Below are 20,889 nucleotides of genomic sequence, written 5' to 3'. Positions count from 1 at the left end.
AAAATAATAATAATAATAATAATAATAATCACAACAGAAATGGGGAAAACTGAACGCAAAGGCACCTTCCTCATTAATCAGAATTATAATCTGGTATTCATTAGCATGCTTAGGGTAGATCCGGCCCCGGGTCCCCACGGTTGAGTCTCCGGTGTGGGGATGGGGGCGCAGGGGCCTGCTGGCGAGGCTCCTAACCGTTCTTAACGGCGGCTGGAATTCAACCTGCCAAAGCAAACCGCTGTCTGGCAGAAACCCACCCCTGAGGACACCGCCCCCGGGAGCGCCCCCGGGCCCGGGCCCTCCACCACCACCCCCAGCGGGGCGGGCCCCGCGCCGCTGCGCCCACAGGTCCCTTACCCAGGTCCAGTCTCCGCCGCTCCCGCCACCGCTCGGTCCATCCACATGGTGTGTTCACGCCTCGGCCGGGGAAAGCCAGCGCGGGTCCTCGCTCTGCTGGGCTGTGCGGCGCCTCCCCCTTGCGTCTCCTGCTGTCCAGAAATCTATTTCGTGTTTTCAAAAAAAAAAAAAAAGTTTTTAAGTGTTCCCACGTCTCTCCGGGGGAATTTAGGGGACAGGTCGAGGCAAAAGTTCGCAAGAAAAGCAAGTGGTGGAGTGTACCACTGTCCTGAACCCGTTACCCCAGCGGAATGGTATCGGCTCGGTACAAAGCCGCTAATTGTCTGGGAAGCGTGACACACGTGAGTCAACCCCTCACACCTGGGTCCCGGCCTCGCGAGCGCCGATTCTTCACCTCATGAAGAAGGAGGCACAAGCCTCCTCTGTGATTGGCTTAGAGGCGGACCCAGAAGACTCTGTTGGAGCTTCTAATTGGCTAGTTAATTCTCAGCAGGTGCGAGCTCAACAACTACTTTTCCCGGATCTTACTGGCTGATGAGGTGGGCCGGTCTTGGATTTCTTGCGGGTAATTGGATTTTAGCGCTCAGTAACTATGTCACTCACGATAACTCGCAGAATGATTGGTTGGGGTAGGGGGAGACGATTGGTTGACTACAAACCAGACGTTGATTAGTGCGGACGCGCTTTGGAGGCGGGACAGTGGTGGCTGAGGCGCGGCGGGCGGAGCTCGATTTGTGGTGCGTGTGGGAGGAGGAGTCGGCGGCGGCGGCGGCGGCGGCTGGGTTGAGGTGCGAAGCGGAGAGCAAGACAGTTGACTCTCGAGGAGCGCTAACGGTGGGGTTCCAGGGCGGGGTTTGGGGGTGGGGAGAGGCCGGGCTGTGGGCAGTCGTGGTAACCGGGCTGCAGAAATGCGGGTTTGAGGAATGCCAGGCGGCCTGCTGAGGGTGTGGGGCCCAGGAGCCGGGGAGGCGCGCTGGCGGGCCGCTTTACCCAAATCCAAAGGACGTACTCTGGTACCAGGGCTAGTTCGTTGTGGAGTCTGCTACGGGAGGGTTTGCCCCTTCGGCTGGTTCCTTTAGAGACGGAGGCACCATTCTTTTATTAATTTGCTGTTTTGTGTTTGTTTTTGTTTTTGTTTTGGTGCCGGGCTTCTTGAGTTCAAGGCCTAGGCGCTGTCCCTGAGTTTTTGTGCACAGGGCTAACTAGTTTGCCTTTTTATCCACCTCCTTCCCACCCACCCCCCCCACTCAGCTTTTTCTTTAGTTATCTCTAAATATAGGGGGGGGGTTGCAGTGGTCAGAATAGTGTGTCAAGAAGGTTTTGGGGGTGTATGTGTGTGTATGTGTTTCCTCCCTGTAGTCCTTGATCCTTAAGACAGTTATTATTGTGGTAAGTTTTGTCTGATTTGACTTCATTAACTCATCCCTTTGGACATCGGCTGGGAACTCAGCACAAGATAATTTGTAATATCTGAAGAGGCATTAGCTTTCAATTCATTCTCCCCACAATATATCAAGAACTACAGATGTGGTCCAGAGTAGAAGGATCAAGATTTGAAATCAGCCTTGGTTAAAAAAAAAAAAAAGTTTGTAAGATCTTATCTCAATAGAAAAAGTTTGGTGTGTGGAATGCATCTATTATTCCAGCTATGGAAGTGTAAAATAAGAGTGTTACAGTTCAGGGGCTGGGAAGGTGGCTCGGTGGTAGAGCGCTTGCCTTGCATGCATGAGGTCTTGGGTTCAATTCCTCAGCACCACATAAGCAAAAAAGAAAAAAGCCGGGAGTGGCACTGTGGCTCAAATGATAGAGCTCTAGCCTTGAGCTGAAGAGCTGAGGGACAGCACCCAGGCCCAGAGTTCAGGCCCCACGACTGGACCCCCCCCCCCAAAAAAAAAAAAGAGTATTACAGTTCATTAACTGTAGGCCCTATCAACAAAAATAACCAGAGGAACAAGGGTTTGGAGACATTGCTTAGGCACTAGACTGCCTACCTAGCAAGCTCAAAAGCACTGAGTTCAAATCCCAGTACTACTTTCAAAAAAGAATGATAAGCATGATGTGTGTTTGGGATACTGTGGAAGTATCCTAATCTACAGTAAGTCAGGCTTCAGAGAGTTTAACTACAAAATCAGAAAAACATAGGGCTGGGAAGGTGGCTCAGTGGTAGAGTGCTTGCTTTGCATGCATGAGGCCCTGGGTTTGATTCCTCAGCACCACATAAGCAGAAAAAAGCCACAAGTGGTGCTGTTGCTCAAGTGGTAGGGTGCTCGCCTTGAACTGAAGAGCTGAGGGACGGTGCCCAGGCTCAGAGTTCAGGCCCCATGACTGACCCAAAAAAAGAAAAAAAAAAAAGAAAAACATTAGCAATCCCTGGATTTGATTCTCATAGTTTCAGAACTGAAAAAAAAAATTTTTTTGTGTGTTGAGTCCATTTTGTCTGCCACGGGGAAGGACATTGGTGTCCAGTTGCTACCATGGCTTCCGGTACACTGGCAACGCCTTAGATGCTGGATCTTCTGGCCAAGCATGGGTTCATATTCATTGTATCTCTGGGGATCTCAGCTCTCTATAAGTTTGGTGTGGCTGAACCAGGAAAGAAGACATATGCAGATTTCTACAGAAATTATGATTCCATGAAGGATTTTGAGGAGATGAGGAAGGCAGGTATCTTTCAGAGTGCAAAGTGAGTTTGGAATGTAAAGAATTTCTTTGGGTTGACCTGTGTTCCTGAACTATGAAATATGAATATGTGGGCTAATGAATAGTTTCTCTTATAAATAAATAAATACTATGGATTGGAAAACAAAAAAAAGTGTTTTGGGCTTCCCTACAGAGATGTGATTATGAGTGGCCTTCAAAACAGAATTATTTTCCTTGCACTCTGTGATGTGGAGAAATTCTTTCATATCCTTCAGCCTTCATTTCTCCATTTGTAACAAGGGGAACAGAATACTCTCTATGGTCTCTCTCAGTTCTAAAACTTTTGCATAAACCAAGAAGTATGGCTAGCAAGATCATGTTAAATGAGAGAGCACGTTTATTTAGGTTTCCCAGAACCACCTATAGGCATCTGCCTATCAAGATTTCTCCTACCAGACAAGCTAAATCTTACTTAACCTGTGTGCGTAGAGCCAGTCTCACATTTGATACTTTACAGTTATTGGTTTGAGTAATTTGGCAGAGAGTGAGTAGTACTTTTTCAACTATGTCCTTTCTAAGAAATCTATTTAACTTCTAGTTCTTTCCTGATATTGAATTGGCCAAGATTTTTTTTAATTTGTTTTGCTGTCTAATTAGTTGTTTTAGTGTTATCTCTCACCAAACTGTTTCAGAACAAGATTTTTATTTTTGGTGGGGCGGGGAGGGGGGGGGGAGTTTAATTCAGAAACTTAAACTCTGGCCCAGTTTTTTTAACTCATGTCTGGCACATAACCACTTGGGCTGCACCTCCACTTCCAGCTTTTTACTAGTTAGAGATAAGTCTCATGGATTTGTCTGCCCATGCTGGCTCCAAACTTCAATCCTCAGATTTCGGTCTCCTGAGTTGCCAGGATTACAGGCATGAGCCACTGTTGTGAGGCTCAGAATAGGAATTATTCCTCCTTTTTTCCTAGCATGCTCAGCCCATAATAAGCCAGAAGTATTTAACTGAAACACATTAATAATGAAGATGTTTAGAGACCATGAGAAAATCTATGCAGTAACTAGATTTTTTTTTTAAGTAAAACCTTTTGTAGACATCCAGAGTAAACTGTTTCTTAGTGTAGGAAAATATCAATTTGGGAGTCATATATTTACAAATTATTTATTCAGAAACCTTTCTTTCTGAAAGCAATTATGTTACCACAGGTATGTTAAAGGTATTTATGTTATAATACAAAGAGTCATATAAGGTTTTCCTTGCTGGCTCTTTAAAAAACAAGAAAACGACCGGGCTCTGGTGGCTCACACCTGTAATCCTAGCTACTCAGGAGGCCAGCCCAGGCAGGAGAGACCGTGAGACTCCTATCTCCAATAAACCACCAGAAAACCGGAAGTGGCGCTGTAGCTCAAGTGGCAGAGCACTCAGCCTTCAGCTGAAGAGCTGAGGGACAGCGCCCAGGCCCAGAGTTCAAGCCCCACGACCGACAAAAAAAAAAAAAAAAAAAAAACAAGAAAACAGTTTTATTCAGTGATTTGAGGAATAAATTTCATAAATGAAAATAAATACCATACATTAAACTCAGTCCTTCCATCTTTCCCTTAAAAATGGGGGAAAGCGGGCTGGGAAGGTGGCTCAGTGGTAGAGTGCTTGCCTTGCATGCATGAGGCCCTGGGTTCGATTCCTCAGCACCACATAAGCAGAAAAAAAAAGCCAGAAGTGGCGCTGTGGCTCAAGTGGTAGAGTGCTAGCCTTGAGCTGAAGAGCTGAGGGACAGCGCTCAGGCCCAGAGTTCAGGCCCCACGACCGGACCCAAAAAAAAAGTGGGGGAAAGCTAGATGTGGTAGTATACTCCTGTAATCCCAGCTAAAAGCCTGGAAAACTTATCAGGACTCAAAACAATATCAAAAAGTGTAGTTCAGTAATAGTTTCCTAGGATCCATGAGGCTCTAGGTTCAATTCCCAGTACAACCCCTGAAAGGATGGGAAGAGAACAGTATTCCTTCATGTTGATGCTGAGTCTCTAAAAGTGATGTACAGAGCAGTACATCAGTGGTTCATACTTTTAATATAGCTGCTCAAGAGTCTGAGACACAAAGAAATATGGTTCAAAGGCAGGCTGAGCAGAAAAATCTGGGATATTTCATCTCCAAAATAACCTGCAAAAAGCAGAGCTGTAGGCCTTTCTCAAGTAGTAGAGCACAATAATATATTGGATATTGGATAACTAATGGTCTGTAATAGACAAGACACTTGAAAACACTCCTCAACAAAGAGGGATTCCCCCCCCCCCTTTCAAGCCAGGAGTCTCTCAAGAGGGTAATTTTGTTTAAAGATATTGTCTAGAGTCAAGTGACAGGAGATCTCCCTGTAATCCTAGCTATTAAGAAGGCTGAGCAATGAGGATTGCCCTTCAAAGGCAGCCCTGACAGAAAAGTTTTAGAGATTCTGTCTCCAATTAGCCAGCAGCAACAACAACAACAACAAAATTGATTTGGAGATAGGGTTCAAGTGTTAGATCACCAGACATGAGTGAAAAGGCCAGTCAAAAGCACAAGACCCTATGTTCAAGCTTTGGTACTAGAAAAAAAAACAACTACAAAAACCCTACTGTCTTTAAAAAATAGATTTGTAGGGGCTGGGAAGGTGGTTCAGTGGTAGAGTGCTTGCCTGACATACATGAGGCCCTGGGTTTGATTCCTCAGCACCATGTAAACAGAAAAGACTGGAAGTGGCACTGTGGCTCAAGTAGTAGAATGCTAGCCTTGAGCTGAAGAGCTAAGGGACAGTGCCCAGGCCCGGAGTTCAAGCCCTACAACTGACAAATAAATAATAGATTTGTAGCTGGCCACCAGTGGTTCACTACTATAATCCCAGCTACTCAGGAGGCTGAGATCTGAAGATAGTGGTAGAAAAGTCCCCATAAGGCTTTTTTTTTTTTAATGGTCAGTTGTGGGGCTTGAACTCGGTCTAGGCTTTATCCCTCAGCTCTTCAGCTCAAGGCTATCGCTCTACCACTTGAACCACAGCGCCACTTCAGTTTTTTGAGTGGGTTATTGGAGATAAGAGTCTCATGGGCTTTCCTTCCCAGGCTGGCTTTAAACTGTGATCCTCAGATCTCAGCCTCTTGTATAGCTAGGGTTACAGGAGCAAGCCACTGGTGCCTGGCCCCATAAGACTTTATCTCCAATTAACCACTCAAAAAAATGAAGTGGTGCCGCGGCTCAAGTGGTAGAGCACTAGCCTTGAGCACAAAGAGGCTCAGAGACAATGCCCAAGCCCTGAGTTCAAGTCCCACAACCAACAACAACAATAACAAAAAAAGGAATCCACTTGTCTGGACATATTATGTATGCAGTTGATTTTACAAATTTAAAGTTTAGGAGGAAGTCCTAACTGTAACAACATATAGATGATATTTTAGTATAATAGAAGAGAGGAAAGAACAACTCCTTGGGACATCTGGTGTGACAAGGTTTAACAAATGAGAAAGAACTAGAGATTGAGTCTTGATAGATTAGCCAGAAGAGGAGAAAAGTGAGGAGGATGTGCTGTTTTAGAAGCCCAAGAGGTGTTTTGTTTTGTTTTGTTTTGTTTTTTGGGGGAGGGGTCTGGTCGTGGGGCCTGAACTCTGGGCCTGGGCGCTGTCCCTCAGCTCTTTAGCTCAAGGCTAGCGCTCTACCACTTGAGCCACAGCGCCACTTTCGGCTTTTTTCTTTTTGCTTATATGGTGCTGAGGAATCAAACCCAGGGCCTCATGCATGCAAGGCAAGCACTCTACCACTGAGCCACCTTCTGAGCCCCAAAACAGAAGGTGTTTTTGAAAAGAGTAACACCCACTATTCTAGATCCTGTGGCAAAATCAGACAAGATGAGACCTAATCTTTGAATTTAACAATACCTAAGTATTAACACTCTTAGTTCTTCATGTAAAAGGAAAGGAAAACATGGGAGGTAGTTAAGAGGAGCAAGTAGAATGAAGACAGGCTTTCTTTAAGAAGAGAGAATACTTACTGATGGGAAACCCAGGGGAGAGGAAAGCATTAACAACACCAAAAGAAGAACTTGGAGAACTTTTTTTTTCCTTTGTCGTGGGGCTTGAACTCTGGGCCTGGCCGCTGTCCCTCAGCTCTTCAGCTAAGGCTAATGCTATACCACTAAACAGGAAGTGTCACTTCCTGTTTTCTGGTGGTTTATTGGAGATGAGTCTCACAGACTTTCCTGCCTGGGCTGGCTTTGAACCGCAACCCTCCTGAGTAGCTAGGATTATAGGCATGAGCTACGAGTACCCAGCTTTGGAGGACATTTTTATGAAAGACTTCAGTATGGGCCTGGGAAGGTGGCTCAGTGGTAGAGTGCTTGCCTCTCATTGATGAGGCCCTGGGTCCAATTCCTCAGCACCGCATAAACAAAAAAAGCCAGAAGTGGTGCTGTGGCTCAAGTGGTAGAGTGCTAGCCTTGAGCTGAAGAGCTGAGGGACAGCGCCTAAGCCCAGAGTTCAAGCCCCATGACTGACAAAAAAAAAGACTTCAGTACAAGGAATAAAGATAATTTATTGTTACAGGAGAAAAGATCAGATAGAGAAAGGTGAATGAATGGGTGTTTGTGGATACTTTCTTTGAAGGCTCTGCTTCCTTAATGAAGTAGGAAGCAAGAACATTTAAGGAATTTAAGAAACCGTTTGGGGCTGGGAAGGTGGCTCAGTGGTAGAGCGCTTGCCTTGCATGCATGAGGCCCTGGGTTCGATTCCTCAGCACCACATAAGCAGAAAAAAAGCCAGAAGTGGCACTGTGGCTCAAGTGGTAAAGTGCCAGCCTTGAGGTGAAGAGCTGAGGGACAGCGCCCAGACCCAGAGTTCAGACCCATCACTGGACCCGAAAAAAAAAAAAAAAAAAGAAGCTTTTTAAGGTTGGAGAAGAAAGATGTGAAATAATTGTCAAGGGAGTTTGAATGTATGTGGAGTTACAAGGAAGGAAATATTTCGTTAAGATTTTCTTGGCAGCAAAATGAAGGTATAGTGTCAGATTTTAATACATGTTAGTAAGGCCATTGCAATGTTCTAAATAAAAGGTTTGTGCTTATTGATTGATAGATTGATGCATGCTCTTACTGGGGCTTGAACTCAGAACCTGGGTTCTTTCGCTTAACTTTTTCGCTCTAGGCTGGCTTTCTCCCATTTGAGCCACAACTCCAGGTCTGACTTTTTGGTGGCTGATTGAAGATAAGAATCTCATGGTCTTTTGTGCTGGACTGGCTTCCTATTATGATTCTGATATTTCAGTCTCCTGAGTAGTTAGGATTACAGGCACAAGCCACTGGTGCCCAGCTAAGATGTTTGTGCTTCTGACCAGGTACTATGTGGTTGGAGTCATTAGCGTGCAGTCAATAATTGAAGCTTCAGGTGTTGATGAAATTTCCTAAAGAAAGCAGTCACATTAGCAATGGCTAGAAAGCATAGGTTGACAAGCCCCAAATGGAGAAGTATTTGCCAGAGAAACAGGAAGAGAATGGAAGAGAAAGAGGACACAGAAACCAAGGATTTTTATTTTTATTTTATTATTATTGGTATGTGTGTGTCTGTCTGTCTGTGTCTGTCTGTCTGTCTGTCTGTCTGTCTGTCTCTCTCTCTCTCTCTCTCTGTCTCTCTGTCTCTGCCTCTGTCTCTGTCTCTGTCTCTCTCTCTCACATACTCGATCGCTTGCTCTCTCGCTCTGTCTATCTCTCTGCGTCTTTTCTGCAGCTTGACCTCAAGGCCTGGACACTGTCCTTAAGCTTTATTGCTCAAGTTTTAGTGCTCTGCCACTTGAGCCACAGCTTCACTTCTGGCTTTTTTCGGGGTGGGGGTAGTTAATCGTGGTTAAGAGTCTTTGACTTTCTTGTTCCCGCCGGCTTCAAACTGCAGTCCTCAGATTTCAGCCTTCTGAATAGCTAGGATTACAGACATGAGCCACCAGCACCCAGCCCAAGGAAATATTTTTTTTTTTTTTTTGTCGGTCATGGGGCTTGAACTCCAGGCCTGGGCGCTGTCCCTCAGCTCTTCAGCTCAAGGCGAGTGCTCTACCACTTGAGCTACAGCGCCACTTCCGGTTTTCTGGTGGTTTATTGGAGATAGGAGTCTCATGGTCTCTCCTGCCCGGGCTGGCTTTGAACCGCGATCCTCAGATCTCAGCCTCCTGAGTAGCTAGGATTACAGGCGTGAGCCACCAGCGCCCGGCCCAAGGAAATATTTTTGTGGCAAGAATAATTGCCTTCTGGCTGCTGCAGAGTAAAATAAGTCCTCATGCATGTTCTCTAGGTTGATTGTCTGGCAAGTTAATTCTAGTAAAGGAGCAAGGTAGAATCCTATTTCACTATTGGCTGAGCTATAAATAGAAATCGGGAGAGACAGTAAATGAAGGCTATATCACCATGCAAGATAAGTAAGATGGTCTTTATCAGGCCTAGAAAAGGCAGTCCTTGCAGAAACAACAGCTTCTGAGAATATCCAGAGGCATAGATAAGGAATTTTAAATCATTTGATATAAAATCTAAGAGTATGTGTACACTTGGGCACACATAGCTTACAAAGCTGACAGTGTACCATTGAAACCAAACCTCCAGCTATACTTTTTTTTTTTTTCTAGTTAAGTTGGATTATGGTTGTGGCCACTGCTCCTTTGGCTTTTAAAACTGATCAGTGGGCTGGGAATGTGGCTTAGTGGTAGAGTGCTTACCTAGCTTGCATGAAACCCAGTTCGATTCCTTGGTACTACATAAATAGAAAAGGCCAGAAGTGGCACTGTGGCTCAAGTGGTAGAGTGCTGCTAGCCTTGAGCAAAAGAAGCTCAGGACATTTCCCAGGCACTGAGTCTAAACCACAGGACTGGCCAAAAACAAAAACAAAACAAAAAACTGATCAATGCATAGATCTCCTTGAGAAAAAAAAAAAGTAAAGTTTTCTATTTCATTTTATGTGCATGTTTCCTTTAACATGTTTAAAATACAATGAGACATTTTTTTCCATGAAACAGATTTTTGAGTTTGCTGAAGTTCTTAAATGGGAAAATCAGCACTTGTGTTCTTTTCAGTAACAGTGTGTTCTCATGCCTCTCTGCCAGCCAGACAAGTGTTGGTTGAAAATGCCAACATTTCCTTGGTTTGCTTCTTTCAGGATGTCAGTCAGTGTATAGCTGAAAATGTCCACTGAGCAGACTTCTTGGACAAGCTTGTCCACTATTCAGAAGATAGCTCTGGGCCTCGGCATCCCAGCCAGTGCAGCAGTTGCCTATATCCTATACCGTAGGTATAGAGAAAGCAGAGGTATGTGAATCTCTTCATCATTGTACCTAAAAATATTTAGATCATGTTTCTGCCTTGTCAATTAAAATAAAAGTTTTTTCCTTGCCAGACCAGTAATGTGTCTGAGATAAAATTGGCTTTCGGTAAGGAATCATACTAAAAATATTTCTTCTTTGTATTCTGTGTAGCTAACCTATGAAATGATCAAGTTGTATAATCCCATTGGTCTGTTATACTCTTATTTATATGCTTCTCTCTAGTTGTCAGAAGTCACTATCCCAGCCACATGTTGATGGCTCACCCTGTATGTAATCCTAGCTATTCAGGAAGCTGTGACCTCAAAGACCAAAGTTCAAATACAGCCTGGGCAGAAAAATCTATGAGATTCCCATCTCTAACCAGGAAAATTTTGGACTGGAGATTTTGGACTCAAGTGGTAGAGCACCAGCCCATGAGCAAGAAAGCTGAGCAAGAGACCCTGAGTTCAAGACCCAGTACCAGTACCTAACTAAACAAATGAGTAGTATCCTACAGGCTAGAGAATAGAACTTAGAGAAATGATTAATGTAAAAGTCATTCAAGAAAGCTAGGTGCAGCCGGGTGCTGGTGGCTCACGCCTGTAATCCTAGCTACTCAGGAGGCTGAGATCTGAGGATCGCGGTTCAAAGCCAGCCCAGGCAGGAGAGACCGTGAGACTCCTATCTCCAATAAACCACCAGAAAACCGGAAGTGGCGCTGTAGCTGAAGTGGTAGAGCGCTTGCCTTGAGCTGAAGAGCTGAGGGACAGCGCCCAGGCCCATAGTTCAAGCCCCACGACCGACAAAAAAAAAAAAAAAAAGCTAGGTGCAGTACACTTGTAATCTCAGATTCTCAGGGGTTAGAGATCCAAAGGATCATGTTTGAACTTCTACTGGACAAAACAGTTAGCAAGACCCCCCTCTCAGTCCAATTAGCTGGGTATGGCAGCACATCTGTGGTTCCAGCTACACAGGAGCCCATAACTTGGAAGATCACAGTTTGATGCCAATCCTAGGCAAATCACCTAGGATTGCTAAAGCAAAAATGGCCTAGAGGTGTGACTCAAATAGTAGAACACCTGCCTAGAAAGGCCCTGAATTCAAACCCTAGAACTGCCAAAAACAAAAATAATTCAGGGGGCTGGGAAGGTGGCTTAGTGGTAGAGCGCTTGCCTTGCATGCCTGAGGCCCTGGGTTCGATTCCTCAGCACCACATAAGCAAAAAGTAAAAAGCTGGAAGTGGTGTTGTGGCTCAAGTGGTAGAGCGCTAGCCTTGAGCTGAAGGGCCCAGAGTTCAGGCCCCACGACTGGACTCCAAAAAAAAAAAAATTCAGAATTTTTGTGACTATAGATATTTAAAGCAACTTGTGGCCTTCATTCTTATCCAAGAATCATGTTTTGGGAAAAGTAGTTTGCTCAGAACCAAGAGCCTCCTCTTTCCATAATCTACATTTCCCATTTTAGTATCTTAGAGAAAATGCCCTGTTTGTGAGTGTGTATGTGTACTGGGGCTTAAACTTGGCCTTATGCATATTAAGTATGTACTACACTCATCACTGAACTATACCCTCACCCTCAACTCTAGTTTTTGAGGATCTCTTAATTTCCACTTAGCTATTCCTTTTCTTTCTCACTGTGGTTAGATCCACATTTTATATCTTGGATCAGTGTCTCTTACATTCAAGGAAGGGATAATAGTATTTTGGGGTGTATTTAAGTCCAATCCAGTAAGCTCTGATCTGTGCAGAAGAACGGCTGACGTTTGTTGGAGAGGATGACATTGAGATAGAGATGCGGGTTCCCCAGGAGGCTGTGAAGCTCATTATTGGACGGCAAGGAGCCAACATTAAACAAGTAAGTGTGGGAACAAGCAAGTGGCTTTTCCCAGGCCTTGATTCTGTTTGATTTCTTGTTCCCTTCCTCCGACCCTATATCAAGAAAGACCCCCCCCAAGCTGTTTATATTTTTAAATGAAAAAAAAAAGCTTTTTATCTAGCTACACTATTTACTTTCCAAAGATGAATACTTTTTAGAGAATTAATGACTAGATTAGATGATTCTCAGCTTAGTATAGCTTGAATTTTTTTCTATTATAGAATTAATTAACTTATTAATTGGCAATAAATACAGAATTATTGCTTTTTAAAAAACTATTTTCTATTCTTCAACAAAACAAAATCTTTTGGTTGAAGATGTAGTTCAGTGGTAGAATTCTTAACTTAATACCTATGAGGCCCCAGGTTCACTTCCTAGCAAAACACACACACACACGCATGCACGCACGCACGCACACACGCACACATGAATGAGGAATGAGATGGGCACCTGTGGCTCATGCCTGTCATTTTAGCTACTCAGGAGTCTGAGATCTGAGGATCACAGTTTGAAGCCACCATGCCCTCTCCCCATGTTCCCCCCCCAACCCCCAATAGAAGCAGAGAATGAGACTTTTATCTCCAGTTAACCACCAAAACCTGGAAATGGAGCTTAGGCTTATGTGGTAGAGCTCTAGCTTTGAGCAAAAAAGCTCAGGGCTCTGAGTTCAAGCCCAGGACTGTCAAAAAAAAAAAAAAGAGAGAAAATTGTGATTATCTAATCTATATAAAATCAGGAAAGAAAGGGACATAAACACAAAGAGAAATAAATGGTTTTAAATTAACTGCTATTTGGAATTATTCTTGTTACTGATTTCCTTCCATAAGTACAAGTAAATGAGGATTGCTTATAGTGTTTGTACTTAGCTGGTACTTTTGCTTAACTCCATGTATCTCCAGGATTTAATTTAGAGTATCCTTAGCTGGGCCCTAATTGGAGCTCTTTCAAAGTGTACTGCTACATCTCCTTTTTCTCTGCAGTTGCGGAAACAGACAGGTGCTCGGATTGATGTGGACACAGAGGATGTAGGCGATGAGCGAGTGCTGCTTATCAGTGGTTTTCCTGTTCAGGTGTGCAAGGCCAAAGCAGCCATCCATCAGATCCTGACAGAGAATACCCCTGTGTCTGAGCAGCTCTCAGTTCCCCAGAGATCCGTGGGCAGAATCATAGGTACCACTGGACAGCTTACTCTGCTATTTCCTTTTTTCTTTACTTTTGCCTTTCACACCTTCCCAGGGGTTTTCCTGATCTACCCTCTTTGACCTTGTTGAGGAAAAAAGACAGACATTGAGACCAGTACTTTACTTTCGTAGAGAATTGGTGGTAAAAACAAAACTTATTATCTGAATCTTATAGATAGATTTATAAAGGAAAAATTTGATGCCTGTACTATCTTGGTCTTTCAAAGCAGTGCTATAAAGAGTACCTGTTAGGGCTGGTATGTAGCTCAGTGGTAAAGTGCTTGCCTAGCAAGTCCAACATCCTGGGTTTGATCCCCAGATCCCTAGTACCAAAACAGAAAAGACAAAAAAAATACCGTTAAGAGTACCTGTTAAGTGTTCCCCAAGTAACTCCGTGTACTGTTTCAGACAGAGAAGAGTCCTCAGTACAGGATTCTAATACAACATGCAGCATGTTTTCTTAAGAGCTGGAGATGCAAAGTATAGTCTTGCCTAAGAATCCAGAAAATGGAAATGACATGAAATTAACATAGCTAAACATCAAGAGTAAATAAAATGGATAGAGTCCTTTATTCTCTTTCCTATAACAATAACTCCAGTAGCTCATCCTTCCATTCTTCATTTTATATCCTGCTAAATTTGGAAAGTAGCACTGACTATGATTTTTCTAGTAGTTAAGATTGGCCAGGAGGAAAGGACAGATTTTTATGTGTTCTTCAATATAGGGAGAGGCGGTGAGACGATTCGTTCTATCTGTAAGGCCTCAGGAGCAAAAATTACCTGTGACAAAGAATCTGAGGGGACATTACTACTATCAAGACTTATAAAAATCTCAGGAACACAAAAGGAAGTGGCAGCAGCTAAGGCAAGTAGCTGATGCACTGAATCATACTTAGAGTGAAAAGAACCCTTTACTTGATCCTGGATCAGTATCTGACTGAATAGATTATACCTTCTTTCATTTTCCACAGCATTTGATACTGGAGAAAGTTTCAGAGGATGAAGAACTTCGAAAGAGAATTGCCCATTCTGCAGAAACCAGAGTCCCACGCAAGCAGCCAATCAGTGTGAGAAGAGAAGAAATGACAGAGGCAGGAGGAGCTGGAGAACCAGCTTCATGGAAAAACACCAGTTCTAGCATGGGGCAGACTGCACCTTTGGAGATTCCTCCCCACAAAGGAGGTGGTGACATGGCTGTTGTAGGACCCAAAGAAGGTTCCTGGGAAAAACCTAATGATGACAGCTTTCAGAAACCTGGAGCCCAAACCAGTCCAGAGATGTCCATGTTTGAAAGTATGTAACAAACTGAGAACCCATTAATCATATAAAAGATAAGACGACTAGCTTATCTGACCTCAAATAGGAATCAATAAAAAATGTAAATCTATCATCATAAATCATGCCTTTCTGGTAATGTCTACTTAGGTTGATACTAAACAATATATATGTGTGTATATATATGTATATATATATGTATATGTGTGTGTGTGTATGTGTATATATATATATATAGAAAGAGATTTTTTTTTTTCTGGTTGTGGGGCTTGAACTCTGGGCGCTGTCCCTCAGCTCTTCAGCTCAAGGCTAGGCCTCTGCCACTTGAGCCACAACACCACTTCCAGTTTTCTGGTGATTTATTGGCTATAAGAGTCTCACGGACTTTCCTGCCTTGGCTGGCTTTGAACCGTGATCCTCAGATCTCAGCCTCCTGAGTAGCTAGGATTACAAGGTGAGCCACTGGTGCCTGGCTACAATAATTTTTGTGAATGTAAGCCAGCTAATGATGAAGGAAAATGAGATCATAATATGCTGACACAGAAAACTAGTCTGTGAGTGGTACATCAAATAATTAAATGTATATTCTTTCCCCAAACACACCTTTTACTGGCTGGGCACTAATGGCTCATGCCTGTAATCCTAGCTACTCAGGAGGCTGAGGTTTGAGGATCATGGTTTGAAGTCAGCCTGGGCAGGATAGTCCATGAGACTCTTTTCTCCAATAAACAGTTCAAAAAAGCTGGAAGTGGCTAAAGTGGTAGAGCACTAGCCTTGAGCAAAAGAAGCTCAGGGACAGCACCCAGGCCCAGAGTTTAAGCCCCAGATCTGACAAAAGAAAATTTTCATTAGCGTACACTACTTCTATAAGAGAAGTTTCATTTTGACATGTCCATACATGTATTCAATGTATCCCATCAACATCATCTTCCTTATTACTCTCCCTTATTCTTCCTCATCTTAAAACAATTTCACCGGGCTTCATGGTGTATGCATATATATGTACGTTGACAAAATTCACCCTTATTCACTCTCTCCATTGATGCTCCCCTTCTCTCACTCATAGCCACCCTGAACAAAGTCTGTTTTATTCTTCTGTCACCAGACATGCTTTTTGTATAAGTAAATTCTTAGCCTAATTTTGTATGGCCTGTCTGGTTTGTTTTTAAAAAATCATCACTTCAAGAAGACTGAAAAAACCATGAGCTTTCTCTCTATGCAAAGATGCTGGGATGAACAGGGAAGACCAGGGCCCCCCAGAGGCTCATGCTCATGACGTTGTCCATGCTCACATGATGGATCCACGGTAGAATGGAATCTGGAACAAGCAAAATTATTCATGTACAGCTTACTGCCCATGTACCTTTTCATGATCTTGATGCACCTGCCAGATGGAGGACTTCTCTGAATACATGGCATATGTCAAAGAATGTATATCATTGTTTCTCAGTTACATAGAAAGGTACTGAGGATAACTTAGTACCTTTCTTCAGGACATTCTTCCAGTTGTTCCTCCAGCCATTTTCTAAATGGTTAACAGCCACTCAGTCAGTATTTGTACCATTCACAGTTCTAATACAGTCATCATCCTTATCCCTATGTTCAGTCCCCAGTCCTGACTTCAGTTTCCATGCTGATGAGTACCTAGAAGTCTACGTTTCTGCCTCTGAACACCCTAACCACTTCTGGATCCAAATCATTGGCTCACGTAGCCTGCAATTGGATAAGCTTGTCAATGAGATGACCCAGCATTATGAGAATAGCCTGGTGAGTTGCCATAAGCACAGGGCTGGGGCATTTTCATTGTAATATGTTTTCTTTCTTGTGAGGCAACTGTTCTTTCTCCCTTATGGTATTCCCTGTTTATTAGCTACCATTCATAACTCTACCCCCTCCCAACTCCTCACTCCCATGTATAGCCTGAAGACTTGACTGTGCATGTAGGAGATATTGTAGCTGCACCTTTATCTGCAAATGATTCCTGGTATCGAGCCCGGGTCCTTGGCACGTTGGAGAATGGAAATTTAGACCTCTACTTTGTTGACTTTGGAGATAATGGAGATTGCCCACTGAAGGAGCTCAGGGCTCTCAGGTCAGTGTGGACTCTTCTGGAATCTCAGCTGTTGGCTCAGCCCTGACCATATAGAGTAGTAAGCTCACATCACCACGGGGATTTAAAAGAAAATCTATTTTCAGAAAGCAGATGATTATCTTCTCACTGGATCAGTTGGTTCTGTCTAAAAGAAGAGTATAAGAAGTCCCACTTTGCCCTGAGCTTCTGATTTGTTTCTCTCAATTTAGGAGTGACTTTCTAAGCCTTCCATTTCAAGCAATTGAATGTAGTCTGGCACGGATCGCCCCCACAGGTAAATCAGTCATGTCAACTTTGTCTTTCATATAAGGTATGTGAGGAGCTCTCACATTACCAACCTTTTTGAGTCTTGGGAATCTCAAAGCTTTTTCATTACTAGTATGAAAAAGCAGCAACCAGAAATTTGCCTGGCAGTGAGGCAGACTCACCAGAGATGTATATAAGTACCTTCCTGAGTAAAAATGAATAGTTCCCACTATGTTGAAAATGAACTATTCAACTTATGGGTGGAGATGGGAAGAGGTGACACTGTTCAAAAAGAAATGTATTCATTACCTGACTTATGTAACTGTAACCCCTCTGTAATCTTTATAATGACAATAAATTAAAGAAATAGTTCCAACTTCCCTCCAGGGTATATGCATACCCTTTCAGCACCTTCTGTGACACTTCCACCCTCTTATAATTTTCTGCCAGGTGTACAATGGGAAGAGGAAGCTTTAGATGAATTTGACAGACTCACTTACTGTGCTGAATGGAAGCCCCTGGTGGCCAAGATCTCTAGCTACGTCCAGACTGGGATCTCAACTTGGCCAAAGATCTACTTATATGATATCAGCAATGGGAAGGTAACACTGCTCAATCTATCATCTGCATTTTCATGCCCTATTTCTCTCCCAGAAACCTTTATCCTAGTCACCATCTCACACATGCACAAAAAAACCTTTGAACTCTGGGCCTGGGCGCTGTCCCTCAGCTCTTTAGCTCAAGGCTAGCGCTCTACCACTTGAGCCACAGTGCCACTTCCGGCTTTTTCTTTTTGCTTATGTGGTGCTAAGGAATCGAACCCAGGGCCTCAGGCATGCAAGGCAAGCGCTCTACCACAGAGCCATTTTCCCAGCCCCGGACAACCTTTGAAGTTTTAATCTGAGTTATTCCATCTTATTTACTCAGATTTGTCCTCCCTAACAATGGGAACAGTATTCTTTTTGTTTTATTTCTCAGAAACTTGATATTGGGCTAGAATTAGTTCGTAAAGGATATGCAATTGAGCTTCCTGAAGACATGGAAGAAAACAGAACTGTCCCGGACATGTTGAAGGACATGGTATGTGAACTCTTACTTAGACAGCTGCTTCCAGGAGAACCTTGGGCATGGAGACACAATGAGGCCTTCTAGACATAACATTAACTTCTGGAAAATCAAAAACTGTGCCACTCTAGAACTATTAGGTTACTTCAGCTTCCAAACTGCTTAGGAAAATGTTGATCAGAGTCATTGAGTAGGAAAGGAATGATGGAGTGGGGGTAAATATGGTCACAGTGCTCTGTGTGTGTGTGTGTGTGTGTGTGTGTGTGTGTGTGTGTGTGTGTGTGTGTGTGTGTGTGTGTGTGTGTGTGTGTGTGTGTGTGTGTGTGTGTGTGTGTGTGTGTGTGTGTGTGTGTGTGTGTGTGTGTGTGTGTGTGTGTGTGTGTGTGTGTGTGTGTGTGTGTGTGAATAACATGAAGCCCATTAAAAGTTATAAAGGGAGGATTATTGAGAGGTATAAGGAAAAAAACCCAAAACAACAAAAGGAGATACTTTTGTTCCTGTCAACTGCCTTAATCTGATCCTATAGGCAAAATGACAGGATGGCCTCTCTTTTCCCACCAGTCAAGATGGTCTTTTTCTCTTTTATGCCCTAAGGCCACAGAAACAGATGTCTCTCTTGCCAGCATGCTTAGTGAGACCAAAGAGAGCCCGGAAGAGCTACCACATACCCTGTCCTGCCTCAGCTTATCAGGTACCATCATTGTTGCCTATTTAGCATACCTGTGGATTTTTTTGTTTTGTTTTTTGTTAGTCATGGATCTTGAACTCTGGGCCTGGGCACTTTCCCGGATGTCTTCAGCTCAAGATGAGTGCTACTACTTGAGCCACAGCGCCACTTCCAGTTTTCTGGTGGTTAATTGGAGATAAGGGTCTCACGGACTTTCCTGCCTGGGCTGGCTTTGAACCTCGATCCTCAGATCTCAGCCTCCTGAGTAGCTAGGATTACGAGCGTGAGCCACCAGCACCCAGCTGGAGTTACCGTTGAGTTTCTCCAGAGTAGGGAAGTTAAAGCTTGGTTCTTAGATCATTGAGCACCAAGAGCCCAGTTTAATCCTGGGCTTCACTGGTAGTACCTGCTAAAAGAGGGCAGTATCTAATATCATTTCTGCCCAATAGAAGCTGCCTCTATGTCTGGTGATGATAACCTTAAAGATGACTACTTACTCTGAAGTCCGTGCTTCAGCTGGAGAGCATCTACTTTGCAATGTGAGTAGGGAAGTGATGAGGGTAAGAACGGGAGCCTTAACTTTATTACCCCTTCCCTTTACTCTACCTTCATGTAGTCCTCTGCAGCTGCTTTCCTGCTGATTAACTTGCTTCATACTGACTCTTTAAGCTTTTTGCCTCTGTTTGGCAGGATTTGGTGCCAGGAGAGAGGAATCTCCAATAGAAATCCATGCAGTCCTTCCTTTGTTACACAGAGTCTTGCTTGGACCAAATTCATTTTCTCCTCCCATTGGACTACCAGAAAGTGTGTGGGGAAGAGGGAGACAAAAACATCCTCCCTATACTTTACTCCCAACCCCCACCCTGCTGCTGTTATTTTCAGGGGTCTGAGTCAAGCTAGGTCCCCTCTGCCAGTCATAATGTGCATTATTGTGGGGCTGTGTCTTTCAAGGCTGGGAAACAGCCAGAGTTTGAGACTGTGACTCACCCTATCAGGTGACTCTTGTTACAGGAAGTGTTATGAGTAGTGTTTGAGTCGAAAAGCAAAGGCAAAAATCAGCAAAAATGTTGAGCTGCAGGACGTGGAAAGAATACCACCTCCCAGCCACAATTTCAGATAGGTTATTGGAGACAAGTGTGTGTGTACATGTACAAACTTTAGTTAAAATGTAAGTAAAAAAGAGCTCAGGAGATGCTGTAAATTGCTAGTAAAGTGTTAGTAAAGTGTCTATATATGTATATACATACACCTTGAAAGTTCAAATCATTTGGGGGACTGAATAAAAATCTCAAAAATATTTAAACTAAGTATTCATTGGCCACCTAAACCTAAATCTCGTGAGAATTATCAACTGCCTTATATATACAGGCAGTAAAACAAGTGTCTTTCCATATACACATTTACTTTCTTCCCCCAGAGTCACTTCCAAATCAGCCAGCTCAAGGTTAGGCTATGTAAATAAAACCCCACCTAAACTATTGTAAAAAGCCTGGATTCGGATTCTGGAAACCTGGATTCAAGGAATGCTTAAGAGCAATTTTTCATTTGTGACAGTATTGTCTCTAATGAGAACTGTGAAGGTAATTGAAGGTATGTATATATGTAATGTGGGTAGGAGGATAATGGTAAGTGAACAATGAAGGGTAAACTAGAAAAAAATAAAGATGCCTTATGCAGGCCCTTTTTAATATCAAGGGGTTAGTGAGATCTTCCCTGATACTACTATGTGGAAATTCCTCCTCCTTTAGGGTCTTTGCTATCAAAGATAGCACGAACTTCACCCCCCCTTTGGTGGAAAATTAGTGCCTCAGTCTTACCTGTAGTTTACTACTATAAAATATTCTTTTGCTGTTGGTCATGGGGTAAAAATCTATTCAGTTCATGTCTTGTCAGTTTATATCCCGTCCTGTGAATTCCATTCATTCTTCCAATACAACCCTGTACTTGCTATCTGGAATATGCTCTTTGCATTTTGTGATCCATGTACCTTCTCTCCAAACAGAACTGGCACTTGTCTCCAATTTCCATTGAAATGTGTAAATGTGTAGATCTAGTTGGTCACTTGTGGGGCTTGAACTCAGGGCCTGGGCACTGTCCCTGAGCCTCTTTATGTTCAAGGCTACCCCTCTACCACTTGAGCCACAGAACCACTTCTGGTTTTTTAGTGGTAAGAGTCTCACGGGGATTTATCTGCA

At 43.5% G+C, this 20,889-nt stretch overlaps 1 protein-coding gene across 7 annotated transcripts; it reads left to right on the top strand.

Moving 5' to 3' along the window:
• The first annotated feature begins 242 nt into the window (after window positions 1-242).
• LOC138827518 (tudor and KH domain-containing protein) lies at window positions 243-20,651 on the top strand. 7 transcript variants are annotated; one of them, XM_070023113.1, is made up of 14 exons: window positions 243-405; window positions 10,149-10,297; window positions 12,041-12,147; window positions 13,149-13,338; window positions 14,075-14,214; window positions 14,321-14,642; window positions 16,231-16,391; window positions 16,544-16,716; window positions 16,926-16,990; window positions 17,413-17,564; window positions 17,941-18,042; window positions 18,622-18,718; window positions 19,144-19,233; window positions 19,385-20,651. In XM_070023113.1, exons 2-13 carry the CDS (start codon window positions 10,174-10,176, stop codon window positions 19,194-19,196), a joined length of 1,686 nt encoding a protein of 561 aa, XP_069879214.1. In that variant the 5' UTR covers window positions 243-405; window positions 10,149-10,173; the 3' UTR covers window positions 19,197-19,233; window positions 19,385-20,651. The 7 variants fall into 7 exon arrangements, with proteins under 7 accessions (XP_069879214.1, XP_069879218.1, XP_069879213.1 ...); XM_070023117.1 differs by lacking the exon at window positions 243-405 and adding an exon at window positions 707-850; XM_070023112.1 differs by lacking the exon at window positions 243-405 and adding an exon at window positions 707-896.
• The last annotated feature ends 238 nt before the right edge of the window (window positions 20,652-20,889 follow it).

This window comes from Dipodomys merriami, unplaced genomic scaffold (assembly GCF_024711535.1).
Source record: "Dipodomys merriami isolate MVZ:Mamm:240054 unplaced genomic scaffold, mDipMer1.0.p SCAF_156, whole genome shotgun sequence".
Classification (NCBI taxonomy): domain Eukaryota; kingdom Metazoa; phylum Chordata; class Mammalia; order Rodentia; family Heteromyidae; genus Dipodomys; species Dipodomys merriami.
This window is presented reverse-complemented; position numbering and strand designations above follow the sequence as displayed.